Here is a 27,725-nt window from a genome sequence, read left to right on the forward strand (position 1 = left end):
TTGAGCAGCACACTGTACTTTATGACACAGGCCTTGGCTGTAGTCACATGAAGCCACGTGTTACAAGATAACGAGAATGCTATACATGGTGATGTTCCTATTGGCGCTGTATGTAGAACATAACGAACGCTATAAAAGGATATTTAAAAAAAAAGGGTTTTGTTAATGCTTCACGTCCTTGCCTTTAGGATCACCACCGGCGCCCTGCACAGACGTTGAATGAAACGCTCTCAAATCCGATTTTAGATCGTCAGAAATAAAAACGTTTACCATTCTGTCCTGATACTGTCAATTCCTACACGGGTTGCACACCTTCACGCTTAAAGCTTGTCAACAGCGTGCTTAGCTAGTTCAGCTAGATCGTCACCGGATTTAACTTTTTTTTTTTCCCACCGCTTTGCCACAACTAGGCAGTGGGTCACCCGGCAAAGAAACCGTCGCAGGTGAGAATTAAAACACCGTGCACCCCCTCCCCAGCCACACTGAAACAGAACCATAAACTTCACAAGAGAATTTGTCTAACAGCACGTGTGAAACCACCGCACAAAAGACAGACCTCATGCGCCAGTCAGCGACTTTTTTTTTAACACATTCCAGTCGCCTTAGGTTGGCGCATGCGCAGAACGCAGGACCAATCTCCCTCTCCCCCCCCCCCCCCCTCCTCCGGCCTCATTTAGATATGTTAATTTCGGGACGCCCGCCAGCCAATCAGAGGCCGCCCTGCCGGGCACGCGGTCCCCGCGGGCGCCGCTTCGGAGGCGGCGCCACGGCTCGAGCTGGACTTAAATCCAGGGAGCCGGACGGAGCGACTTCAGTACTGGGAGAGCTGGAGGGAGAGTGAGGCGGCGGACAGGCAGGCAGGGGGGGGGGGGTGGCGCTGTGTAGTTTTATTGTTTTTCCTTAAAAACTTAATAGACGTAAAAATTATAGGAGAACCAATAAAGAAAGACCACCACCACCAACAACTGTCCCTTACAAATCTATAACTTCCCCCCCTCCCCCCACCCCCCCCAGAGTCAGAGGTATCTTTAAAATAATTAAGGGGTTCTCAACAGTCACTGAACACTCTTCAAACAGTGTGTAGGATTTCATAACTACCGAAGCAGCGGGCGGGGCGGCGAACAAAAAAAAAAGATTTTTTTTTTTCCTCCTTCTCACTGGGGCGGCATGTACCGACAGTGAGTCCATGCAGGACGTGTCATCGCCTACTACACAATGCCCGTTCTGCTATTCCTGATAGACACGTCCGCTTCCATGAACCAGCGCACCCATCTGGGTACTTCCTATCTGGACACTGCTAAGGGCGCTGTTGAGACTTTCATGAAGGTACTGTAACGATCCCCGGAGTGGCAGCACGCCTTGCCTTTCCTTCATTCCTAGTGCAAAAGTTGAGAGGTTGCCTTATTTATTTATTTTTTTGCACCTTTTTAATCTTTTTCGTCTTCTCGACAGCTCAGATCCCGAGATCCGGCGAGCCGAGGCGACAGGTACATGTTGCTGTCCTTCGAAGAAGCGGCCAGCGGGATCAAGGTAAAAGCTGTGGTTGGTTTTTCCTCTTCTGTTCCCGTTTGAATCCTTCTTGATCGCCCGCTCTGGAATCGGCCTTTCGCGCTCCCCGGCGCTACTAGCGAGACTTATTTCGGAAAAATTGTTCAGAAGAGTGTTTCTGTCCGTACTAAAACATGGCCGACATCTTGTTCCAGTGTACAGCAATGAACTGTGGGTGATATTTACCCAAACAGATGAGTGTCCAATTGAGAGAGGGAGCCAGGGGTACTTTGCATTAAAGGGAAACGACGGTGTTTGGGCATCTTGGCCGTGTCTCTGTGGGGTCTTATTTTACGTGTCAAGTTTTAAGCAGTTCAGAGTCCTGCATTGACCCAGGATATGATAAGAGAATGGCGAGAAACACTTGTTAAAGATTCATGTTCAGATGCCATCTACATCGATGTGTTCAGTGTTTTCTGTTTTTCTTAGTTTCTCAAGATGTGCACTGCACGGCTGTAACATTTCAAATTACTTCAGATGTAGATGCGTAGCCCAGTATTTCCCCTTTGGCCTAAATGTGTATATTTGTGTGATATATATGTTGTTTTTTTTTGCAGGCTGGATGGAAAGAAAACCATGCAACGTTTATGAGTGAGCTGAAGAACTTGCAGGCAGTTGGACTCACAACTCTCGGTCATTCGTTAAGGACAGCTTTTGATTTACTAAATCTCAATAGATTAGTTACTGGAATAGACAACTATGGACAGGTATGTCATTCACAGCAGGGTTCGAGAATGTGTAGCTCCCCGAATAGCCTGTGTGACACCACCACCCCCCACACCGCCTCCTGTCCCCTCTCAATCTCACAGTCTTCCAAGCATTACACCTGTCAGCGTGGCCGGATGACACGCCGGGACCCACTCCTCACATATGGTTCTTTTTAAAAATTAAAAAAAAAGGCAAAAATGCTTTACTTACCATCGTTAAAAGGTAATACAGTTTTCACGGGCACCCAGACGTCTTCACTCAGCTTAAAGTCGCAGGCTAGAGATTGAAACTGTAAATCGCCACACAGAATGTGTCGACCGAATTTGCAGCATTTTCTGAGAATACGACGGGCGTCGTTTCCTTTCACAAATCAAGCCGCTGCTTTTTTTCCGTTTGTTCACCCCTCGGATCCAAAAGGAACAGTTTGCTTTACGCCAAAAAGTTGTTTTCACAGGTTTTTTCACCAAAACTGGGTTCTGCCACGACTTCAGGCATTCTATTCGCATTGAATGGTGGTGCAATATTCTGTTTTGTTCTGTGTTATAATTTTGTGAATTATAACTTATTTGACTTTAACTTTATTTAAAACACCACCAAAGTATGATTTCTGTAGCACTGTAGTCTGTGGGGGAAAATCCAGGCTTCCCTTAACAGGCACGGGCATCAAGCTTTTATCTCCCCTGTCTTTGTTCGTATGAATAACTTTTATTTCTATAACAAGTAACGTAATTTGACCTTTATTGCAAAAACAAGATTTTTTTTAAAAGCGGTTTCTCTCTCTGAGACTGAAACTGATTGGTGTTCAGGCGATTTAAGAACTGAAGGACTGAAATATCTAGTCTGATGCTAAAATAGTAATTTCAGAAATTAACATGTATCTGAGCTGACGTCTGTTAGTGGAACTTACGTTCTGCAGAAATCTTTCTTCCATGTACATGTGTATGGTCTAGATGGGGTTATAATTATATTTTGTGCTTAAGGCAGTGGATCTGTTGTATCTCATCTCACCCTTGTGTGAAGTGGCTTTAGAGCTGACTGACACTTCTCCTTGGGGTTTTTCCACCATAAGTCTTCATTATATTCATTTCTGTGCACCTGTTTCCTGTTTTGTGTATCTGCTCTCCAGTACACCTACAAATCAAACTGATTTTGAGCCATCTGTGTACTTCATAGTACCAGGAGGCACAGTTTGTAGGAATTAAGATTTTTATTATGAATTTACAGTAGATATTGACATAAGTGGCATTTAAAGGCAGCTTTTTTTAAGTAAGGAAGACGGCTGTTCTGTACAGAAACTCTGATGAAAGTAGACATGGTAGATCTGATATGTAGCAGTTATTTAGTATTTTGTTTCTGCACATTTTGACATGTGGCAGCATACTGTATTGAAACGTCTGATTTGAAAAAACTGCAAAGGTCTGCTAAGCACTGGCAGCATGTTTTAAGAGTGTTCAAGCAGCTAACTGTTAAAGGCGGCATGATTCTGCGTTCAAAGCCATGCCTGTTATATGAGGAGACTAAGCCGGAGCACGATTTTAATTGGGCACCGATTATATTGTCCGTATCGGGATTGGACTGGGGCTGCACAGTGGCGATTCTTTTCGAGCGTTTAAAGGAGCAATCATTTTGTACATCCCATTCAGGTTGTCCCAGAGGACCTCCGGATTCCTTCCAAATGGTCTGAAGCCAACCTCTGTATCCTCAACCTCGGGCTTCAGTATGGAGGTTGCTATGGTTACTTCACCATGCAGTTGGGCATCTATATCCTACTGTTTGCACAGCGATTTTTTTTTTTCATTGCAGTGTTTTAGAACAACAAAAAAAAAAGGAAATTGACTTGGCTTGGAAACTAAGTGCTGGTGTGTTGAGACTCAAGAGTGGGCCCTTCCTGTACTTAACAAACAGTGCTGCTTTGATACGGGATTGCAGTGCCCCACGGGTCATCAAGTTTGAAAAGCCTTTGTGCTGTTAACTTCATTTTAGTGCTTGTTGAGCATGAAACCAACAGCGTGTTGGAGCCCGTGGGTGAAAATGGGGATTAAGGGCTTACAGTGCCATTTCCTCCTTGTTTTGAATGTCTTTTTTTTTTCCCATCTAGAAAGGCATTAACACTCATGTACAAATTTGTTTAAAAAAACTATATATTTTTAAACGTCTGAGAGGTTTACTCCAGGACTCTTTAATTTCTAGTTCCCTGGACACGGAATTGTTTAAGATTTTTTTCTTAATGAAAACAAAACTGTACACTCGCAGGCCTCCCCGGCCCTTTCCCTGTGGTTGTGTGGACTCCAGCTGTAGTGTTGGGTCTGGCTGCGCTGTTGTTTCCAGGGGCCAGAGTGCTCTCACTGCAGGAGTCTGCCCCCCCCCCCCCCCCCAGAGGACCGTCTCTAAGCTGAGGCGTCCACACCCAGGTCCCCCTGGGTCGTTACTCGGATCAGCCGCCGAGCAGGCCGAGTGCCCGCCCGCCTGCGGCGATTCCTGGCGCATCATTCTCCCGTACTCCTCCCTGCTTCAGGTTTCCGCGCTGGGATGCGTCACCAGGCTCGTGCGTTTAAATGTGATGGATACGGTAAAGATGATTGCGGCTGCATTGTGTCCCCAGTGATTTAGTTCCTCGGGTGCTACAGGGATTGTGAAACCTTACCATTGAGGTTATGACTGACACCTGCTTTCAAATCGCAGCGCACTGCCTCCCTGGGCCGGTGGTGCTTAATGACGTGCCCCTGTTTTCTTTGTTGCACTTAGTCTTTTCTTTGGCTTTGGCTTGGAAGGGAATACTTCTCTCCTCGGGAAATCCCAGCCCTTGTCCTGGAGGAGCCCCGTGCCTCCTAGTTTGTGTTCAGTCTCGGAGCGGAGGTCTGAAATCTGCCATCTTGCAAATGTTGCACATGGTAGCACAGGCTTAAAAGGAACAATTTAAGACCTGACACTGTTGGGGAAAATGGGGGAAAAAAACTAATAATTTAATGAACGGTTCAATAGGCTTTATTAAGGGGGATCTCAGATGAAAGAGATCGGGGTATGTTATATCATTGAAACAGTGGGGAACGTGCTGCACAACTGATTGCTCATGTTTTCCTGTTTGAAACTTTCTGTGAACTCTGTGGCTAGCGTTTCACCTTAATTCAAATTTCTTCACAGGGAAGGAATCCGTTTTTCTTGGAGCCGGCGATTATAGTCACAATCACAGATGGGAATAAGCTGACCAGCAGCAGTGGAGTTCAGGAAGAGGTCAGACAGCTCCTCTAAAGAAAATGATCACATTTGTTCTAGATGAGTTTCTTCCGTTTGCCAAGGCATTGTTTGGATATGAGGGCGTAATTATTAGTGGTATAAAACAAAGCTAAAGAAAGACCTGAATAAACAATGACATTCACTTATATGTACTGCAGCAGTGGGCTAAGAAGGTGGTTTAGCATTCTTTATTTAGGTAAAATTATAGAATGCAAAGCATAAAAAATGGAATCTGTTTATTGAGACAAAAGGAAATGCAGTGCTGGTTTATATAGTATGCATCTTCAGTACAATGCTTGAGCCTCAACTTCATTTTTAAGTTGGTCGAAGTTTGCTTTTAACAAACACACGTTTAGATAAATCTGCAAGCGGAGGATCCCGAAGGAATCTGTCATGCTGTTTCGGGATTGTCTTTCGGGATTGCTTTAAAAGTGAATTGAGGATGCTGTTCCAAGTAACCCGCCACTGGTTATCCTGGACCTCCCCCCCTGCTGTCCCTGGTCTTGCAGCTTCATCTGCCCCTCAACACGCCGCTCCCCGGCAGCGAGCTGACCCAGGAGCCCTTCCGCTGGGACCAGCGCCTCTTTGCGCTGGTCCTGAGGATCCCCGGGATCGCAGCCCCGGAGCCCGAGGCCGCAGCAGGGGTACCGCAGGATGACTCCGCCATCACCCCCATGTGCGAGGTGACGGGAGGTGAGCCGCTTTCCGGACCGGCGGCTGAGACGGCCGTCCTCTCGGCCTGGGGGGGGGGCTGAAATGCCAACCCGGAGAGCTCCGTCTCTTCGAAGCCCTGGCCAGAGCTGGCTGGTCGCAGGCGATCGGAGCGTCCCTACTGTACGTAGGCACTGTAGAAACCAAGAAATTCGAGCCTGAAGTGTTCGTTCGTCCAGCCAAGCTTTATTGTGTGCATACAAGGAACCACAATCAGGACCATAATAGTTATAGTACCTATCGGTACCAATAGGGGATACCATTCTCGACACCCTCCCCCTCCTGTCTTTGAGGTAACTTTCTCATGTTACTCCAGGACTGCTACATCAGCACGTTCAAAAGACGCACACAAAATAAAAGCACAAAAGCGAACGACCGTTTCTTTGTTCCGAGCGGGCCGGTTTGCAGTTTTCCCCTCCACATTCACACGGCACGGCGGCGAGGCTCTCAGTTGTGCGTATTTAAAACCGTGCGCACGTCGGTCCGGCTTGTTGAACAGTGGCAGCCTGTAAAACTCGCCCTGATGTCAGTGCTTAGATATCCTTTTTCAAGTGCCCAGCCTCCAGCAGTCACAAGGCTGTAGCCTGAGGTGTCTCGGCGTAGTGATAAACCTGCGTTGACTCCGTATTCATTTTCTTGCCTTTTCCTTCCGGAGACCTGTACTCCTGCCCTCTTCAAAAGTAAAATGGATTTTAGTTGCCTGGGTTTATTCTCCAGAGCACTGCTGTCTCTCCTCCATTTACAGTCTCTGTTTATGGTCATTGGGCTCAGTGGCTAGAGATAGTGAGACTGGCTACAGCTCGATACAGCTATTGTGAAAATAATGCTGATGATCTGATGATCTGTAAGGTAAAATGGCCTGGACTAGTCTCTATAATGAGTAGGGAAATATAAAGACAATAGCTGTGGGTGCAGTCAAGCATAGTACTTGTCAGCTCACTGCTGATGAAAGACTAGAGACAATAGCACTGGCTGCACTCAAGCCCAGTGTTTGTGGATACGGTGCTGATGAAAAGTGAGAGGCAATGGTACTTGACAGCAGTCAGGCAGCAGTAGACCTCCCACTCCCTGCTCTGAAAGCACAGCTCCTTTCAGACCGTATCTTTTGTCGGACGCCCTACGCTGTGATAGCGCATATGAGCTGCTGATTTTCGCTGAACAGCAAAAGTAGCTGTGACTGCCCAAAGCATATTCAGTGTAGCCACAAAGTACTGCATTTGCGTTGGTATGAAGAAGTTAAGTTAAATGTTTAAAGGAACATTTTTTTTTATTTCCTTGTCTTTTAGGCCGTTCCTACAGTGTGTGCTCCCAGAGAATGTTGAACCAATGCCTGGAATCACTGGTACAAAAAATTCAGAGTGGGGTGGTGATCAATTTTGAGAAGACGGGGTCAGATCCTCCACCTGTAGAAGGTACCTTACAGAAACCCGATGCGTTTCTTTGTTTTCCAAACCCAGCTCAGAAGTATAGATAAGAGCCTTCATAGTGTATTTAGTATTGAAAGTAAGATCGTTGTCTTTATGTACTCTATGCTAAGATGAGAGTGAAATTAACCTTTCCCCCCCCCCCCCCACTTCCAAGATGCACCTGTTGATGCTGTGAACCCCGGGCCTCAGCCATGGCACTGCTGCCACAAACTGATTTATGTGCGCCCCAACCCCAAAACAGGAGTCCCCATTGGCCACTGGCCAATTCCTGAGGCCTTCTGGCCCGATCAGAACTCTCCCACTCTGGTGAGTATTCCTGAAGAACTGCAAAACGATCGTTAATACCTCACTGTTCTTTTGTTGCTTTGCTATGATGAGAGTTATGGTTTCATTCTATGGTTTATGGTACGCTGGTGTGATTGGACTGTTGCAGACAATATAGCACGTAGGGAATATTACCCTGACCGGCAGCATTGCCGCTTTCTAGCCCGATCTCGTTGGATCTCAGGACCTGAGCTTGGCGTTGTTTTGTCAGTAATGGGAAAGGAGACTTCCAAAGAAGAGCCAGGCTGGTACCGAAAGCAGTGTTGGGCGACCAGTAGGTGGCGCTCTTCTCTCTAGGCTAGATTTTCCAAACCAGTGCCCCAGTGTGTTAACAGGTGATAAATCCGGTGCTGTGGGTGGTACCAGCCTTTGGAGGGGAGTCAAGGTCCTGACTTCCCGGTTCTCAAAGCACCAGAATCCCAAATCACCCTGCAACCACGACTGGGGGGGAGCCGGGGGCAGAAGTGGGGACATGCCGGCTGACGGTTTCCAACCCCTTCTCCCCCCCGCCCCCCAGCCGCCCCGCTCGGCCCACCCCCAGGTGCACTTCTCCTGCGTGGACTCGGAGCTCATGGTCATCGACAAGCTGCCCTTCGACAAGTACGAGCTGGAGCCCTCCCCCCTCACGCAGTTCATCCTGGAGAGGAAGTCCCCCCACACCTGCTGGCAGGTACGTCGCGCCTGTTTCGCCAGAGAGGGCGCAGATCGGCAGGGACACTGCAGAGACGCACGTGAACCTTTCTGTGCCCCGGTTTAAAGCCGCAGCTGCCGGCACCGGGTGTATTGAGTGTCGCCCGTAGTTCGCCGGTGATGTTGATTAGATGGTGACGTCCCTTGTTGTTTCGGTGTGACGACCTGGATGTGCTGCAGCAGCTGGCGATCCAGTTTTAGAACTGATTCCCCCCCCCCCCCCTCTTGCCATTTTGTACTGAAGGTGTTCGTCTGCAATAGTGCCAAATACAGTGACCTGGGTTATCCGTTCGGCTACCTGAAAGCTAGCACAGCCCTGAACTGTGTGAATCTCTTCGTCATGCCCTACAACTACCCTGTGCTCCTGCCGCTACTGGGTAAGTGAGAGCTGACTGTTTTCAGAACACATTCTGTATTCCAGCCAACAGTATTACAAGCCCACACTCTTCCTCAATTTTTTTTGGAATCGGTTTTTAATGGATGTTGTAACAAGAAGGAGAAAGTAGGAAACCTTGTTGTTTGTGTGTATTTGCACTCTCACGCTGAAATTGCTCTGAACCAGTGTAAGAATACAAAGCACAGTGCTGCTAATTTTCTGGTGCCTTGTTTGCAGACACACTGAGTATAGAAGCATTAATATAGCTTGTACTAAATGAGTACAGCCCTCTATCCTTTTGCTCAATACAAAAGGAACACTCCCTGTGAGTAAATGTTAACCCATCAGCGTATCCTGGCTAAAATCACTCTAGACTTGCTCAGTCTGTCTTGTCTAACATTCCACTTTAATTCAATTGGTGTTGTGATTCCTTATTTTTCTGCCTGATCTACCATGTCGTGAGACTGCTAGTGGACATTTTGATGATGCAGGTGGCTGCTGTAATTCAGTGGTGAATGAAACTGGGACGTGTGAAGCACTTGAGATCGTGTGGGCTTAACTGTGTCATATAATTGGGAGGAATTTACTATATTCCACTGAATATCACAGTGAATCACAGTGCAGTATTATAATGTACTGTACATTACTGCAATATTTAAATGCATTTATTATTATGCTGTGAGAGAAATATTTGCATTTCAGGCTGAGGCTGAATGCGGATCCTGTTTTACACTTTAGTTTTGTTGTTACAGATGATTTGTTCAAAGTGCATAAGTTGAAGCCCACTTTGAAATGGCGACAGTCATTTGAAAACTACTTAAAGACCATGCCTCCATATTATATTGGGGTAAGTGCACACACACATTCTTCCCTCGAATCGGAGGTCGTTTTAACACTCCAGAAAATGTTTATGCTTCAGAAAATAACCTTGAAATGCTAAACATTAAGTTTTTGTCATTATGTGTTAATTAAATCAGTACTGAAATCATGCCTATCTTTTGTATATGTGCACGTTTTGATTTTAAATTTAGGTCCAAGTCATAAAATTAAGCTGCGTTCAGTTTGTCAGATGAGTTAATACTGTGCAGGGAGCTGCAGAATGGAAGATAATTCTCAAGACACAGTAATACAGGATAGTCTTCACCTTTATTTACTGCAGCTGTTGAAGAGGAAGCTTATAACTGGTTTTTATTCCCCAGCCTTGACCTGGAGCGATTATAGCTCAGCAAATAACCTTCAAACCTGAGCCTTAACAATTTGTTGGTAGTTCCGTAGTGCCATGTCTACAGAAAACATTTTTTTCTTCTTACGTTTTATGTCCGTTTCTCCTTTTCCTGAATTCCTGCTGTTGCTGTAGCTCTTAAGATGGGTATGGGAATGGGAATGAGGCCGGTATTTTATGATCTTCCATTTTCTGACATGACCTCTGACCTCCTCTGGTCAATGTTTTGATCACCATGCAGTGGTGTTTCTGCTGTCCGCCTGGGTCTTATGGTCCCTTAAGGGGTTGTGTGGAACAGTGTTAAATGTAGTGTTCCAAATGCCTTTTAATCATATAAATACATGCTAACATACATTAAGAATTAACACTAAACTAAAAATAAATCAATACTCACCAAAATAGGCAGACAGTAAGGTTCAATGGAACGAGTTGTGGGTACTGATGATTGAAGATTAATATAAGATAAGATCACTTTATTGGCCCTATACAATTTCTTGCATTAGGAATTTGTCTTTTTCGCATACCCCAGCTGGCTCTCCATGAGACACACAGACAGGGAGAGAAGCTGGGGGTCAGAGCGCAGGGTCAGCCATTTATACGGCTCCTCTGGAGCAGCTGGGGTGAAGGGCCTTGCTCAGGGGCCCAACAGAGTAGGATTCCTCTGCCGGCTGCGAGATTTGAACCGGCAATCTTCCAGCCACAGGCACGGATCCTGAGCCACAGAGCCACTGCTCCAAAAAATCTTCCTTTTAGTAATCTTAAACAAAGATTACTTTGTTTCCAATGTTAAGGAGGTACTTTTTCTTTTCATTTGGGATGCAGAGGTTGGAAATAATGTTAATGGCCATTTTGACTCCATAATAACAGAGGCAGCTCTAGCAGGAACTGACGTAAATGGTAAACACGACGCACACGTAGCGCAGACCCGCAAACCACTGTGGCGAGCGCCGAACTGAAAGCAGAGCGGTGCGTTTGGGTGGGCTTTGGCGGGAAGAGGAGCGTCTATGGTTTGTGTGGAGCTTCTGGACGTTTCGCAGGAATTTACTCGGCTGCCACAGATCGCAGAAAAACAGTTTTTATTTCGCATAAAGAGGATACTTGGAAGAAAAGGGTCAGTCGAAGGGGTCAGTAAAAGCGGATTGGCACAGACTGAAGCCGCATAAAGCGGGGGACGCCACTGTTTGTATCGCATAGCTCCACTAACCCTCTAACTCCTTCACCTCTGACCTCGTATTTAACTGCTGCTGTGCCCCCACAGCCTCTGAAGAAAGCCCTCCGGATGATGGGGGCACCTAACCTGATAGCTGAAAACATGGAGTACGGTCTGAGTTACAGTGTTGTTTCATACCTCAAAAAGCTGAGTCACCAGGTAAACGCTATCTTCATTTCTCCTTTCAGCTCTTTTAATATTTATGCATTTAGCTCTAAATTAAAGCATTCAGATCAGAAATGTTAGGTTTCGGTGTGGTGATGCGGTTTTCCTTGAACACCTTCATCTCTTGTAAGAATTTGCTGGAGTGGGCCTGTATATGATCTGATCTGATCGTATATTTTACGCGGGCAGGACGTCGTGTTAAGGGTATATAGCTTGTTGTCCGAGTGAAAGCGATACTTGCCGTTCTGTCTGTGCACTTGGCCTGCTCGCTGTTTATCCTTCAGCCGTCCGTTAGTGCTGCAGTTTCTGCCTCTCTCTGACCTCAGGCCAAGGTAGAGTCAGACCGCGTAATTGCATCCGTGGGCAAGAAGGTGGTGCCGGACATTGGGGTGAAGGTGAGGGTCCGCCCCACCCCTCTCTCCCTGGCACAGCGCAAGGATTTCCAGCAGATCCTGCAGGGCGTCACCGGAGACGCCCCTTTCTGCCCCCTGGCGCTCAACCCCAAGGAATTTGCCGGCTTCCACATTGGCGTCCTCCACAAGGTGAGTACTGATTAGTTCTGACTACAGATTATGCACTTTGCCTTGCGCTGTGCATGATGAAGGCTGAACTGCCTTGGAGGTCCCAACGCAGAATGAGCAAGAAATACCTGGTGCGTGTTGGTGCATGTTGAGGTTCCTCACTGCTTATTTTTGGTTACTTGCCATTTTTACAGTTCGTTTTTTTACAGTACATCCTTTCAGTGGGATTTTTTCTTATAAATGATTAAATGACAAGTGATGAGCTGACAGCTGTTGAACCTTATAGCTGCCGGTTCGGCCATCGTTAGTTGTTAGTTTCATGTGTAGAAAAAATGGCTCAGAAATCGGAGCTGTAAGAGAGAGAGACTAAAGAATGCAGGTGGTAAAGCTTTTTATAGGAATCTGCAGAGAAGACTTTCTCTCCAGTATGCACACCTCTTGCACACTAATAAGAGGCGTGCATGCTGGAGAGACATCATTGGCATTAGTAAAACAATATCTTGCATACACTCTTTGGTATTTGGTAAAAGCTTGCCTTTGCAAATGAGTATTTTTCTGCCAAGCTGTATTCTAATGCACATAAAATAACAAAAAGACTTTATAACAACACAAGCTCGTACCTTTTAAGTTTCTTTTAAAACATTTTACAGGCATATGCAAAAAGGGTGATGCAGTGTGAATCTGGTATTGTGCTGAGATTATACAAGACTTTACATTTTGGAATTTAATGCAAGGATACCAAGTTACCTCTGGTTACTGATTATTCACTTGCATACCCTTATGCACATTGCTTTAGAAACGGCACTTTTCTTTTTATCTTGACAGGATGTTAAGCCCCAGAGCTTCCGGAACCCCTATGACATACCCAGAAGACACCTTCTTGACCAGCTGAGCAGAATGAGGAAAAACCTGTTGAAAGCGACACACTGCTGCTTAAGGGGACAAGACGAAGGTAACGGTGAATGGCTGTAAGGCCTGCACCTGAAGGTAGAGAGAAGTTGTAGAGCAGTTTGTGCCATATGTACATGTGCATTGGCGTTCTTCTTCGCCTCCGTCTCTCAGGACATGCACAGTACACAAGACGACACAATGGAGACAGTACATTACAAAATGGTACATAATGAGGTGTCCAAATCACTGATAGTTTTGATGTGAAACAGGGTGCTGTCTGGATTGTGGTGTAATAACGCTGATTTAAAAAATGTAACGTGAAATCCATGGACGAGTGATGCCTGTTGCCTCTTAAGAAGATTGTTCAGATTGTATCTGTATATCTGGCATTCGAGCACAGCAGTAACCAGTTCAGTCTTTGCAGCTCAGGGTTTGGCAGCTCAGTAAAGTTATATTTGAATCCGGAGAAAACAACCGTGGAGGCCTAGAGAAATTTCTGAATGCAGTTTAAAGCAGCATTCAGAGGCTGCAAGGCTGTTTGACTCCCTCTGGTGTTTAATGAATAAACCGCCTGCTCTCGTCACATCCTCGGGAGTGCAAGTTTCAATGCACACATGCTGGTGGTCATTTTGTTGCACTGACACACGTGCAGCAGGTTCCAACGTGCTTCACGACATAATTAATCTTTTTAAAACAGTCAACTACTGGTTTGAACATGACTCTTTCAGTCTGAGTTTGCTGTTAAAATAATTAGTACTGACTGGATTTTGTTGGAAACCTGTAAAAAGCGTAGTCTTTTCTTTAATATGACATAAACAATCCTTTCAATCTTATGCAGTGGATATGTGCATTCAGTCAGGAATGAAGAGTCAGATTATTAGCAGCCTTCAGTGTACGTGTTCAAAGGGAATGCTCTGGGGGAGAAAGGAGTTGTGTGGCTTCTTTTAGAAATGAAGCAGTAGTGCTGGCGCCCGAGCCTGTGTGTTCCCTGGCAGAGACTGACACTTACACCTTCACTCCTTTCAGATCAATTGCACAGCATTGCCATTGCACAGATGGGCAACTACCAGGACTTCCTGAAGAACTTGCCTTCTCCCCTGCGTGAGGTCGACCCCGACCAGCCCAGACGCCTGCACACGTTTGGCAACCCTTTCAAGTTGGACAAGAAGGTACGACCGAAACACTCTCCCTTCATGGTGACCGCTACACATGCTCTGTGACTCCATCCTGTAGCCAGAGCCTTCTTTGCTCTGGATCAATTTCTTTGTAAAGTATTAGAAAAAATATTTTTTTAATATTTAGCTGCCATCAACATTTGGCTGGGTTTAGCATTTAAATATCCATTTTCTTCTAGTGTTGAAAAAGTGGGCTTATAGTGCACACTGACAAAATATAGTCCATTAAAATGAATCTTAATAACTTAGTTTTCTTAAATACTTTCTGTCATATCATAGGGATGCAGGAAACCACAGCATTTATTGGTGTAGTTCTGAAGTTTTATTGAAATTTTATTTTATTGAAAGTTTATTGTGGACAGCCACCCGTAGAGCTGAGCAGAGAGGCTGTTCTCTGTTCTCTGGCTCTAAAACAGAAACTCTTCTATCTGCATTTATAAACCAGGAACAATAATTAGCCTCTTGTGTTATCATAAATGTTGCATCTAGGACATACATTTAAACACAGCTTGTAAAATAGGAAAACACAGTAAAAGAATATTTGAAATGCCAGCATAGAATGTAAATTCTGATGCATATTTTTAGACTGTTAAATAAAGATTTTATAGACAGGTGATCTTTGCTTTTTCTTTAACACAAAGTAAGCTGAGGTCAAATCAAACCCTAAACAGGCACACAGATCATATTCTCAACCTCAAAATGAAACACAAAACAAAAAGATGATTTTTTTCTCATGGCATTACGCTTAGAGCATGATCTCTTAAAAACTTCAGAGCATGTCAGGTTGTATTTACATTTTCTCAAGCTTTTTAAGCTAAACAGCTCCAGTAAAATAATCATAACTGGGGCTCTGCGAGAATCATGGTCTGAGGATTAAACAGCCTGACGACAGGAGGATTTTCTGTGGGGTCTTATGGGATGCATGTCCGTTATTCTCTGCCGCAGGCCATGATGATTGACGAGACGGACGAGTTCATCACGGGGACCCAGAATAAGAGCAAGCGCCCAGGGGACCCCAGCTTGCAGGGCACTCCCAAGAGGAGGAGGTGCATGTCCCCGCTCCTGAGGTCTGGGCACCTCCAGGGACCCCTAAATACCAGCAACCACACTGTGGAAAAGGACCCCTCTGCACCCCTCAGCCCTGTACCCTCTTCACCTGCCAACCTCACCAGGCCCACACCAGTGCCCAGAGGTAAGACTGCAGGCACGTACCACTGGGCCTTGGGCCTTATAATGGGACAGTTGTCCCACTGTCAGTTGGGAATTTGTGGCCGTTCTCGGCTGGCACCTGTGGCAATAATCTGAACCCGGTTTCTTGGAATTCCTCAGCCACAGTCCTTAAAGCCTTAATTTCAGATAGATTCAGGTTTCAGTTCTAGAGCAATTGTAGGTTACCACAATGCTTTTATCAGAATGGCTTGTATTAGGAAAGGCATTTGAATTGAAAGCCTTCAGATTAAGGTTTAAGCGTCGCCTGAAGTCTTACATATTGAGGAAGCCCTCACAGATATGGTAAAACAAACCCCAATCAGCTCTGTTGTGTCCATCAGTTAAAAGCTGTTATAACCAACTCGTTAGTTTGTTTGTTTGTTTGTTTGTTTGTTTAAAATCTTTATCTTTCTCCTTAGCTCCTGAAAAAAGCTACCAGGTGCCTGTAGAGAATGATATTTTTGGAAACCACATGGGTGACCATTACAACGTGGAGAGGGAACCCGTCTCGGACTCGGATGGATCCTGTTTTCAGTACAGTCAAGGCCCGGTCAATCAGAGGAACCATGTGGGAGAGGATGACCATTCGAGTCTGAGCAAGCTGTCTGAGGACAGCACGGAGGAGGAGCCCAGCCCTGAGGATACAGTGTGCAGCTCCTCCCCTGGCCCCCTGAAGAGATTAAGGCACACCCAGGGACAGGAGGTCAATGCAGAGCTCAAAGCACTCATTACCAGGGAGATCAGGAAGCCAGGCAGGCGTATGTGTGCTCAGTGTGTTTCTGTAGGAGCTCTGTCTCTAAAGCTGGGGTGTCAGGCTGGGGTGTCAGCCAAGCCCATTTGTTTGTCTGGGTGGCCGATGCGATCAGTGCCATTGGCAGATTCTCCTTTTAAAAAGTCTCCTTTTAGCCTGACAGTGTCCCAATGTCCAACACAGTTTTATCCGATCGCAGCGCCCTGATTGTTGTCACAGATCTAGTTTCTCAGGGGGGGGCGTCTTTGCAGGAAACAACTGTGGGAAGGAAATATACACAGCAAGACCTGCACACTCACCCCCTCAAACATTTGGAGCTACTTCAGCAACTGAACCACCATTAGTCTTACTAAAACTAGATCATTGCTATTATCAGCCTACCTTCAGAAGCTCCCATCCTTATTTTTGGTGTATAGTTTTAAGAAACATTTTAGCATCTTTTATTATTCCAATATACCAGCCCAGTGTTCCTAGTGTCTTTCTAATCTTAATCATGCTTCTGTGTTCCTTTTGATTTTTTTAATGTTTCCCTTTTTATCTTAGGTTATGATAGAATCTTCTATTTCCTGAAGCAAGTCCAAGGAACTTTAAATACAAGGCTGGTATTCCTACAGAATATTATCAAAGAAGCAGCAAGGTATGAAGTTTTTTTTTCAATCTTTTTCAGCAATTGAGCTAGGTACATCTCGGCTATTGTCTAAGACTAGGCAGGCAAGCCTCAGAAACCAGTACATTACTATACATTTGAAAATAAGACTAATATATGAAGAGTTCTCCTTGGCTGCCCACGGAGTCCATTATTAATTCACATCACGTAATAAAAGGGAAACACAAACCAGGGCAAAGAAACAGCCAGTGATTTTACAGTGGTATGCATACCTACCACTTGCGCAGCTTGAGGGATCTTGGAAACTTGGGGAAGTTAATTAATGAGAGTTTGGGAGGGGTGAGGACAGCCAGACTAATTAAGCTCAGTTACCACAACCTTTGACTAATCCTGACCAAATTCTTCAGATTCCCATATATTTCACTCATCACCCTCTCCTCTTCCTCGCTCACTTTGCATCATATCACCCTGCAACTCGCCACTGGCAGCCCACTGAAGCTCAGCAAGTGTGAGCCTGGTCAGTACCTGGATGTGAGACCTCCTGGGAAAAACTAAGGTTGCTGCTGGAAGAGGTGTTAGTTGGGCCAGTAGGGGGCGCTCACCCTGCGGTCTGCGTGGGTCCTAATGCCCCAGTATAGTGACGGGGACACTATACTGTGAAAAGGCATCATCCTTTGGATGGGACGTAAAACCAAGGACCTGACTCTCTGATGTCATCAAAAATCCCAGGGTGTTTCTCGAAAAGAGTAGGGGTGTAACCCCGGCGTCCTGGCCAAATTTCCCATTGGGCCTTACCAATCATGGCCTCCTAATAACCCCCATCTCTGAACTGGCTTCATCACTCTGTTCTCCTCCCCACATGAGAGCTGGGGTGTGGGGAGTGTGCATCATCCAGGTGGGGCTGCACACTGGGAGGGGAGTCCCCATTACCTGTAAAGCTCTTTGAGTGGAGTGTCCAGTGAAGCGCTATATAAGTGTGAGGATTATTATTATCATCCCTCCTCCCCCTGTTCCATGTCAACCTTTGCAGCTGCCCTTTGGTCATCCTTTCACCAGGCATGGGGTTCCTCACCTTGTCCCATGGCCCGCAGGTTAGCTGAGCCAAGTTTCCACCATCCCAGTAAACGATTCTCCTTTCACACAGTCTTCGGTTCCCCTCAGTCCTAATGAATTCCGCTCGAACAGTAAGAGTTTTAAGGATGCATGATGCTCTCGTCCTTGCAGGTTTAAGAAGCGGGTGCTAATCGAGCAGCTGGAACGGTTTTTAGAAGAGATCCACGTCCGCTACAGCCAGATAAACCACCTGGATGGCTTGTGAGAAGCTCCTTGGTTCATTTTCCTAACCGAATTCAGCTGGGGGATCCCGGAGGACCAGTAGCTGCTGTAAAAACACCTTTGAGGCGATATTTTTTTTCACAGAAATATGCACACCTACAATGTGAGGCTGACCAGCAGTAAATGGGAGAAGAGGAAGAAATGTGAGAAAAACACAAAGAACAAGTCTTTTTTCCAGACTGTGCTTTGTGTTTTGCTTATTTAGAATGGCTAGTGGCACATGAAAACCTAGGTGACTTTGTGTCGGTCCATTTTTAATCCTGTTTGGTTTTTGAACTGTGAAGAACGTGCTGGTCTCAGTGATAAATGATACCCCTTTCCATTCTGATATTGCTCTTATAGAGCTTTTAAACTAAAACTGCCAAACAAAGCAACTTGAATGCCCTTTAATTTATAGGAACGTAATTGTCTTTACAACATATTTAATTTGGTTCAAAAACTGTAAAGACATCTGGAAAAGTGACTTGACACTGAAGCGGTCTAGACGAGCTCTGAGCTGTTCCATAAATGGAAGAGGAGTTGTCCTCAGTTCATGTCTTTGAATCCCTCTAACGCAATCTAGTCAAAGCAACAGGGTGTGCAGTTCTTGCAAGGCCGCACTGTTACAGAATGATTATGGTCCCCTCCTGAATCCCCAGGGCATGAGATGTGGCGATAATTGACTGTCCCTCAGGATTTAATTACATTAGCCACACAGCCACTTTGTGGGTACCAGTCTTTGCCATAATGATATACTTTATAATTTAAAGGTAATAAACATGTTGTAAGATTAAAGTATTTTGAATACAATGTATAGATGTAAATAGTCAAAGTTTGAGAACTATTTAAAGAAAAAGCTGTGAAGAAGGGGGCCTTTGTAAACATCAACTTCAATAAAGTTTGTTTTATACTATGGATGGCTGCTGTGAAAGCCAAAATAAAATGAGCAGTTTGCTCTAAAATGCCATTTCCTGAAGTATGTGTGCAAAACTTCCAGTGTAGTCATTTTCCTTTTTTAAACAGGTCACAATAATACATAGAGGATTTTAATAAGTGATCTGTTTCATTTGGTCAGTGTGTAAGACTTAAGGTTTCTAAGTAGACTCATTGGTTTAAGTACCTTTCAGCTGTTGTAGCCCTGGTGTAACAAACACGTAGGAGATTCTTCAGTGACCTAAACTTTCCAACACAGTTTCACATTGTTGTCTGTGACAGCTGGAGTGACATGTTAAGGTTCATGGGGGGGCTCAGCCCTGAGAAAGGGTTCCCACAGTTACAGATCTGGGAGAGGTTGCCTGAAAGTTTACTTCCTTTCCACAGTCCAGCTTCTTTTTCCTCTGTGTGTTTGTGAGAAATACTTCCCTCCTCAGCCACTTGTCAGGTTTCTACAATTACAAAGTCGGGTTCGGCGATATAGGCACAAATCTGTTAAAGACAGATTTTATAAGCGGTGCTTTGCAAACCAACAGAAAGCAAGACTATATGGAATTAAACAAGTAAGGGTAGAGACTACTTAAGGATTGTGGATCAGAATCATCCTTGTAAACTGAAAGATCCGCAGGTGCTGAAAAAATGTCTGATATACAGTACTGGAGCTGCAAAACAACAGTAAAAAAAGCTGAAGGTGGAAAAAAAAGGTATTCAAATTTTATTTACAATTATGTACACAATATTGTTCCTCTTCTTGCTGTGCTGACACGGTTAACCTCCGGTGGGTCTGCAGTAAATACCAGCTGCAGGCACGCTGAGGTCTGCTGAGCTGGGTGGGGATCTCAGGGCGCCAGCTCAAGTGGGTTGAGGACTCGGCCCATGAAAAGTATGGATCCTGCAGAGGTAACAAGCAGTTAAAATGAATCCCTGACATTAGATATTCCAGCATGTAGATTAAAACAGTTTGAATCTGATGATGACAAAACGCTGTTTTCCATAATGTCACACTGTTTTCCTGAAGTATTTATTTGCACAGCACTTATATATTTTATATATATATACTTTGTGGCATCCATACTTAACAAAGAGGCAAATGGATTTTGACGCCCTGTCTCTGTTTCTCGATGCCAACAGGATCATGTGAAGATCATGTACTGTATATGGTGCAAATGTACCTCAACTCATTCCGTCTCGCATGAATGCATTGGGTTGGGAGCAGTTGTGAAGCCTTCCCCTTTCAGTCCCCTTCCAGCTCTTTCATGCAAACATACCAAGCATGTCAGCTATTGCTGAGAAGCTTCACAAAAAGCCTGAACGGCCAATACTGCTAAACTCCAGTGATCACGATGCTTTACATGCTCAACAAGGATTCCCTTTCTGCGTTTGTAACACCAAACTGTTATTCTCTCCAGATTGGCTATTTATCCCATGGGATAACATTCTCTTACCCGTACTGGACTGTCGCAGGAAGAAGAGGAACGGGCGGTCTGCTTTGAATACAGGAGCACGCGATCGCTTTAGTAGCACCATAGCTGCAATGACAGGAAAAAAGCAGGCAAATCGTAACTACCTACGTCAAAGCTGAAGACCTACAGTAACTCCTTACTAACTTACTGTTTAAACTGAATTACTCGACTCAAAAGGGTAAAATGTCTAGATAGTTCTAGGGCCCTGGGTTGAATTCTGGACCTGGGGCACTGTCTGTGTGGAGTTCATATGTGTGGGTTTCCTCTGGGTGCTCCCGTTTTCCTCTCACAGTCCAAAGACATACTGGTAGGTTAATTGGTCCTGGTGTCTGTGTTCCCTGTGAGGGACTGGCGTCCTCTCCGGGGTGGATCCTGCCCTGTGCCCATTGCTTGCTGGGATTTGCTCTGGATTCCCTGAGACCCTGAACTGGATGAAGAGGCTAGAAAATGGATGGATGAGGAAGAGAGCAGTTCCACCTCCAATGTTAATGTCTAGATAGTCTGGGATACACGCAAACCTTTGACTCATTTTTCAAGTTTTCTGAACACATTTCTTAGACTCCGCAGTAATGATGTGCAATCTCTTCTCTCATGTGGCTGATTGCAAAGTATTTACCTGGTGACTGACTCCAACAACGGGAAACAGAAAGGCCAGCAGGTTACTGAGAAAGTCAGGGTTAAAAACGGTTGTGCAAGTTAGGGTCGGTCTGGACCCGGCTCCTTAACTCCCATATTAAAAAGGGTTTTTCTGTGTGCAGGCCCTCTATGCCACGGCATTGGGCTAAGCTGGCCGAGTTCAGAAGGGGACCTGCCACACAGGTGTAAGCTTGCTGCAGCCCACAGAAGTACCTGAGTGCCTTAGTAAGTCAAGCTGACACCTTGCCAGCTGATCCCAGACTGTCAAGCAGCGAAAGTCAAAAGCACATCCTGTGTACAGCCTCAGTGGGCAACCACTGAGAGGACTGGGCTGCACTGTTACCAGTGGGATGATTCTGGACTCTTATCCTGCTAGACCAAAGAGCCCTCTTCACCCAATGTGCTGCATACCTGTAGCTGCTGCTGCTTTGGTTCCCACTTCAGTGACTTCAATTTTTGCTTCATGAGTGGCTTCGGACACGTACAGGCTGTCTCTACCTGGAAGGCAGGAGATGCACTATTAGAAATGGGGCAGATCACTTTTTACCTCCGAATTGCTGTGTCGGGCGACATTTAAATTGATCATTCTTACCTGAAATCCCTTTGAAATTGGCCACGGTTGGATCGAAGACATCAGAAACGCCGAACGCTGGTAAGACTGACTTTAAGTTCAAATTATTCTGAATTTTAAATCTGTAAAAAAAAAAGTATTTAGAATTTTAAAAAAATTTACATCACGTTTCATATTTCACACATATATATGCCAGCGATTAAAGTAATTTACTAGGAACTATTATTGTAAATTGCAATTATTGTATAATAACTCCTAGTGAAAAAAATGATTTAACTTCCTAGTTAAGTGCCTGAACAAACATTGTGCGTCTTTGAGTTTTGTTTGTACCTTAACAAATAGCGCTATTTCAAACTTATTGTGAGGTGCTGTCTTGCTGTTTGTGAGCTCTCACCTTGGCAGGAAGATGTCTATCTTGGTCCTCCTGAGACTCGCTGTCCACAGCATGACCGTATGCGCGCTGACATGTGGCTCTATCAGGGAGAGAGGCGTTTTTCTCTCGGTGGGCAGGACCACAAACAGGCTGACTGCATCCCCCAGGTAAAACAGCTCGACCACTGCATACCTGTACTCTGTTGGAGTGTGGAACTGCCCTGCATGATGGACAGCAGAACACAACACGGCGTCTTAATGAAAGAGTACCGCCAAATTAACCTTAAAAAATAATAAACACTGAATTCACTGTTTTCTTACACAGCATAGCATACCATAGCTATGGTAGCCAGCAGTCCTACTCCATGAACATCAGTTTTTTAAGAAATTATTATTTTATAATGTGGACATTCAAGTTTATTCAAAATATACTAACAGCAGCTTGACATTTCTACAGGCAATTCACCGTGTTGCAGGATCAATAATGGATACCCCTGCACTAAATAGCTTGCATGAAAAATGACAATATTAAATGCCTGAACTCTTCAAAATGTCATGTTCTTTTCATAGTAGCCCATTCAAATCTTTCTGTTGTAGATTAATTAAATTGTCTCATGACTTTGTGTAGCTGGAAACATATTGCCAACTAGCTTCTCTGTTGCTGCTATATTTTGCGTTCGGAGCTGTTTTTTTGTTTACTTGCCAAAGTTAACGTCGGTCATCTGGTGCATCATGGGTACTTTCACCGTGGAGCCATCGGCGAGGGAGAAGGGCAGGCTCTGAGTCTCGCTGAGCAGGAACTGTCTCTGCCAGGTGCCCCTGAAGAACATGGCAGTGACCAGAGCCATCTGCCTCACGCCCCACCCTGTCAGGTCACATGACAGCAGGTTCCGAATTTCCCCTGTGTGAGGGGCAGGGGAAACAGAGGACAAACTGTCTGGACCTGCTCCTAGAACCAACAGCTGTAAATGTCCCCACCAGCTCATCCCACCTGAGCTCATCCTGTTCATGGTTTCAATCGAAACTGTAGTAGCAGAATTATTCTTGCTGTACATTGTGTGCAAATGTGAAAGGGGCTCATATGACTCAAAAAGAGGTAAGTGACAGTTATGACGTAAACTGTTCTTACATGGTGCAATAAGATAAGATCAGATCACTTTATCGGCCGTATACAATTTCTTGTATTAAGAATTTGTTTGTTTTTACATACCCCAGCTTGCTCTCCATGAGACACACAGACAGGGAGAGAGAAGCTGGGGGTCAGAGCGCAGGGTCAGCCATTTATACAGCACCCCTGGAGCAGTTGGGGTTAAGGGCCTCGCTCAGGGGCCCAACAGAGTAGGATTCCTCTGCTGGCCATGGGATTTGAACCAGCAACAGGCACAGATCCTTAGCCACAGTGCCACTGCTCCGCCCAATCTGTTTCCCTAGGTCGCTACAGCCTACAGGTATAGCTTCATGATGTGAGTAGATGGTATCATTAAAGTGGCAGGCTGGGTGACAGCAACGATCTGTATCCAATCTAAGTCACTAAGTCACCTTGTACAGCATCATTAGTGTCATAGATTCTGTTCCCACTTGAAAGTGACACATCCTTCTCTCTGTTAAATCAGACATTTCTCTCCACTGCCATCAGTGTGAAATTAACTGAAAAAATGCACTCACTACTCTAAATCAGATGTGATCTAGCGTTCTAGCTTAATTATATAGCACATCTTCACATCAAATGAGAAAATTGCACAGCAATGTGTAATGCAGTGTAGTAATTTGATGTTCAGAGCAAAAAAAAGAATCTAATAATAAAATGGTACAATATGCAATTGACATATACCCATCTGTACTACAGGGAAAAGTACAGTATACACCTCTGAGCTCAAAACAACAAGCTGGGTTTAATATCTGAGGTGACATACAGTAACCTACTGTTTAATCTTACAAAGTAAGATCCTAAAACTTGATAATATTGTTCCGCAATCTGTTATTCAAACCATGTGTCAAAAAAAGAAAAAACAATGTGCAAGTGTTAGTAGCTGCTTCGGGGACTTTGGTAAAACTGGAGCCTTCATAAAAGAGTGTCCAGCTACTTTTCCTGCATTGGAGAAGTGCCTCTCTCACAGCCAGAGATGCTCACCTGCAGTGTGGGCGCTGACCCACAGGTTGATCTGCTCTCGGCTCTGGTTGGGCCGGGTGAAGTTGGCCTGTTGCACGGTGCTGTTGGCCCAGGCCGAGCCGTGCCGGGCGAAGGCAGGAGAGAGCTGCACGTCCCTGTGCACAAAGAGCGCACATGCCAGCAGTACCTGGGTGCCGTGGCTGGAGTTAGTCATGTCCTCCTGCATCCGGAGCAAAAAGCCTCGTACCCCGAGATCTGTGTTGGCAGTGAGAGAACATTGCTTACAGTATAATACGCTACAGTCCTGCTCGCCTTGCAACATGCAGTATAAAACAACAGCACCGGAGAATAAAGTGTCCTGAAAGGATTATGGAGTTTCAGTGAAAATCTGGCTTAATTGGCTTGGCTGAGGGCTGAGCTCCTGGCCAGAGGACGAGGAGGCTGGGACCCCCCAGCAGAGTGAGGAGTGACCGAGGGGCAGCTGCAGAGGAGGAGATGGGCTGGAGGAGGGATACAGGAGACGTGTGTGAGAGGGGGATCTCGTACAGGGTCTATGGTGTTTTAGGAGAGGAGATGACATCAGGAATAATTTGCTAATTACTGACAGCCAAGTCTGATTGAACTTGGTTGTCGTCATCCCTCCCGAACTCTTGTTACAAACTCCAATTCATCCATCCATCCATGTTCTAACTGCACAGGATCACAGAGGAGCTGGAGCCTATCCCAGCAGGCAAGGGGTGCAAGGCAGGATACACCCTGGGCTGGACATCAGTCCGTTCCAGGGCACGCAGACACAGACACACGCACACCAATTTTGCTAAAAGCCAATTAACCTCCCAGTAGGTCTTTGGACTGTGGGAGGAAACCAGAGCACCCAGAGGAAACCCACACAAACACAGGGAGAACATGCAGACTCCACACAGACAGCTCCCCAGTTCCGGAATTGAACCCCAGCACTGCGAGGTAGCAGTGCTGACCACTGCGCCACTCCACATTACCAACTCCGTTTTAATAAAAAAAATATAACAAGTGTCCCAAACTCCTTACATACATTACAATGTACAATCCGTTCATTGAGGTGAAAATACATTAAGCAAATTAAAGAATTGTACTGTAATTTGCATCACATTTTTATTTTAATTCCGCACCTCACTTCTGTGTAACATTTTGTTTTTAAAAAGCTGTTTCTGAATGTTGAGAATTGTCTAAGTAAGTTTATTCATACAGTAACTGAACCCTTAAAAAAAAATGTGTACTATTTAAACAGGTACTGTCAGAAACCCTCAGAAGAACAAATGAGCTGTGAATCTTCCATAGGAAAAACCTTTTTTGCACAGCGTGTATCAAAAATGCACAACACTCTTTGATTACAGGGTTACTTGGTATGACCCCATAACATAATGAGATTACATTAGGAAGGCATTAAGGCTCCAGACACCATAGTGCACCCAACGTAAGAAATCTGGCACTGAAATGCCTGACCTTTGCAAGGTTTCAATCCATCCGTGAACAAGCAGGTGGAGGTCTCCACGTTGGTGATGAGGAGGCCGTGGTGAACGGTGTTGACTGACGGACAGGACAGCTCCGTCACTGCCGGCGCAATCCGGGCAGCCCGGGGCGTGACCCTCCCTTAAACTCTCCTGCCCGTTAGCCCGGACACTGGCTTTACTTTTTGTCGAGGGGGCAAGTTACAAGTTTGTAACTTGGGAGTGCGATTCGGCATGACCCCGTCATTTCGTTTCATTTGAATATGCGCTGAGAAACTCGTTTTCATTGTGGTCTTGTCAGACGAGAGCCAGGTCTTTACGGAGCTAAATAACCCAGCTGTAGCTCCAGAGGAGAATGAATTTCGAGGCAGGTATGACCAGAACAGAGTAAATTTGACTTTGCTGCCTTCATTTATATTTCTCAATTTACTCTGATATAATCACTTTTTATTACTAACAAAACAGAACAACATTGCATAATCACAGTTGTCAATCTAAATATTGGCAAATCAACGCTGAAACACCTGGAACTGGTTATACGGCGCGGCAGTAACTGCAAACTCACCATTAACATTGTAGCCCAACGCAGTTTCCAGCTGGGCCAAGGTGTTTCCGCGGGATCCGAGCTGTAACAGTCCCAGAGACACGGCAACACTTGCTGGGGACACGATTAAGTTGGAGTTGTTCTCGGTCTCCGCTAACTGTCTGTAGAGCCGCACGGCAAACTCAGTGTGGAGCTGCCCCAGTATATCCTGGAGGTCGCCTTGTCCCTTCTCGGCAAGCCAGAGGCAGACGAGGAGCGAAGTCAACATCAGCCGACGCATCGCGGGGCTGGAGAGAGGGAGGAGAAGCGTCCGATCGATCAGCAGTCGCAGGCGGGTCGCCCAGCCAAGCGCGCAGAGATCGCGGCGGCTGACAGCTGGTACTGTATGCATCGCGCAATTGGGATGGCCAAAAATTATATTTCCCACAATTACCATTTCAGCGCCGGTCCTCACTGCCAGTTTCCATTAAATATGCCTTTTTTTTTTTACATTTAATTGTGAAAGCTTCATTAGCTTTTATAGCTTTGGGAAAAAGGCGGTCATGATTTTCAAGTGAATGACCTGATCTCGACAGCAACAGGTTGATGAGGCAATACAATAGAAATGGAGATGAGGTGAAATAGGAAATATAGGAATGGGAAAGACAGGAAATGCAGAAGCTAAAGTATGTTTTCAATAACATAATAAATCGTTTTCTACAGGAGAGCTGGAAATGAAACTACAGAACGGTAAAAGATTTTTCGGATGTAATACATAACATTATCTTAATCTTTTTACCCATATATTTGAATATTATCAGTTGACCTCCAGAGGAACATTTCCAGTGTGTACGCTTCGTATCTAGCTTTGTATCTATACAAATTCTATACTGTATACAAATGCCATTTCTGTCTCATGAATACACTCTCTCATAACCGTGGTAAAACGTCAGTGCGCAAAAAAAAAACATTCACAAAGTGTCAAAGGCATTACATAACGATTTCAAACAGTCACGCATATATAAATACATGACTTCATTCCGAGATCAAATATTGATTTTTAAAATTATTTTAGATATTAGATTAGATATTATATAATGTAGATGTAATTCCCTGTCAAGACATGCGATGAGACTGGTAGCCTTTGAGCTGATATGCGCACGTTGCTGCTGCAGCTGCAGAATGGATTTTCACGGAAACGAAAAAGCCGCAACTTACCGGTCTGAATTCCTGATCAGCAGTGTGTAGTACTCCCAAGTTTTCCCGACTCTTCCCTGCTCCCTCTCCGTTTCCCCTTTCACTCCGTATGGCCGTCTCTACCTCTTGGGTCGCCGATTAAGGTCTTTTAAGTCATAAGACTGTGTTTCAAGGGCATGGTCAGTGTTTGCGTCTCTGTCGTCTCTGTCGGCGATGTCCGTACCACTCCGTCGGAATCCCCTGCCGGCCGGGGTTGTACAGAGCCGCTGACCCGCACATCCAGACCCAGGGAAAAACCCCACACACACGCACTCGCACACGCGTCCGGTGGGCGAAACCGGCGGCACAGT

The 27,725-nt window shown here is 45.3% G+C and overlaps 2 protein-coding genes across 5 annotated transcripts; one reads left to right on the top strand and one right to left on the bottom strand.

Annotated features, from left to right (window-relative positions):
- Window positions 1-800: 800 nt before the first annotated feature.
- On the top strand, window positions 801-19,059 carry ints6 (integrator complex subunit 6). Of its 4 annotated transcripts, none has more exons than XR_015941393.1 (18): window positions 802-1,326; window positions 1,453-1,530; window positions 2,106-2,255; window positions 5,398-5,487; window positions 6,000-6,183; window positions 7,488-7,613; window positions 7,783-7,934; window positions 8,470-8,622; window positions 8,887-9,019; window positions 9,771-9,865; window positions 11,499-11,609; window positions 11,942-12,157; window positions 12,962-13,088; window positions 14,054-14,196; window positions 15,148-15,394; window positions 15,831-16,114; window positions 16,706-16,799; window positions 17,994-19,059. XR_015941393.1 is itself a non-coding variant. In XM_088646593.1 (18 exons), the coding sequence occupies exons 1-18, from the start codon at window positions 1,216-1,218 to the stop codon at window positions 18,085-18,087; spliced, it is 2,643 nt and encodes an 880-aa protein (XP_088502719.1). In that variant the 5' UTR covers window positions 802-1,215; the 3' UTR covers window positions 18,088-19,059. The 4 variants fall into 4 exon arrangements, 1 of the variants encoding a protein (XP_088502719.1); XM_088646593.1 differs by having other exon boundaries at window positions 15,831-16,169; XR_015941391.1 differs by having other exon boundaries at window positions 801-1,326; window positions 15,831-16,799; window positions 17,994-18,049.
- Window positions 19,060-19,708: 649 nt separating this feature from the next.
- Window positions 19,709-27,298, bottom strand: serpine3 (serpin peptidase inhibitor, clade E (nexin, plasminogen activator inhibitor type 1), member 3). The gene is made up of 9 exons (XM_088646642.1): window positions 26,978-27,298; window positions 26,221-26,486; window positions 24,190-24,423; window positions 22,762-22,959; window positions 22,081-22,279; window positions 21,708-21,808; window positions 21,527-21,613; window positions 20,462-20,545; window positions 19,709-19,908 (listed from the first exon to the last, which is right to left on the bottom strand). Exons 1-9 carry the CDS (start codon window positions 27,016-27,018, stop codon window positions 19,856-19,858), a joined length of 1,263 nt encoding a protein of 420 aa, XP_088502768.1. The 5' UTR covers window positions 27,019-27,298; the 3' UTR covers window positions 19,709-19,855.
- Window positions 27,299-27,725: the final 427 nt, after the last annotated feature.

This window comes from Lepisosteus platostomus, chromosome 2 (genome assembly GCF_059453375.1).
Source record: "Lepisosteus platostomus isolate fLepPlt1 chromosome 2, fLepPlt1.hap1, whole genome shotgun sequence".
Classification (NCBI taxonomy): domain Eukaryota; kingdom Metazoa; phylum Chordata; class Actinopteri; order Semionotiformes; family Lepisosteidae; genus Lepisosteus; species Lepisosteus platostomus.

Bases quoted from the DNA above. Each gene is read 5' to 3' on its own strand.
- serpine3 (XM_088646642.1), bottom strand. From the start codon at position 27,018: ATGTTCCTCTGGAGGTCAACTGATAATATTCAAATATATGG. The intron at 26,487-26,977 runs GTAAAAAGATTA...CCCTCTCTCCAG, and splicing joins GATAATATTCAAATATATGG to CCCCGCGATGCGTCGGCTGA. The intron at 21,614-21,707 runs GTAAGAATGATC...CCTGCCTTCCAG, and splicing joins CAATTTCAAAGGGATTTCAG to GTAGAGACAGCCTGTACGTG.
- ints6 (XM_088646593.1), top strand. From the start codon at position 1,216: ATGCCCGTTCTGCTATTCCTGATAGACACGTCCGCTTCCATGAACCAG. The intron at 6,184-7,487 runs GTGAGCCGCTTT...CTTGTCTTTTAG, and splicing joins CATGTGCGAGGTGACGGGAG to GCCGTTCCTACAGTGTGTGC. The intron at 16,170-16,705 runs GTATGTGTGCTC...TTTTTATCTTAG, and splicing joins GATCAGGAAGCCAGGCAGGC to GTTATGATAGAATCTTCTAT.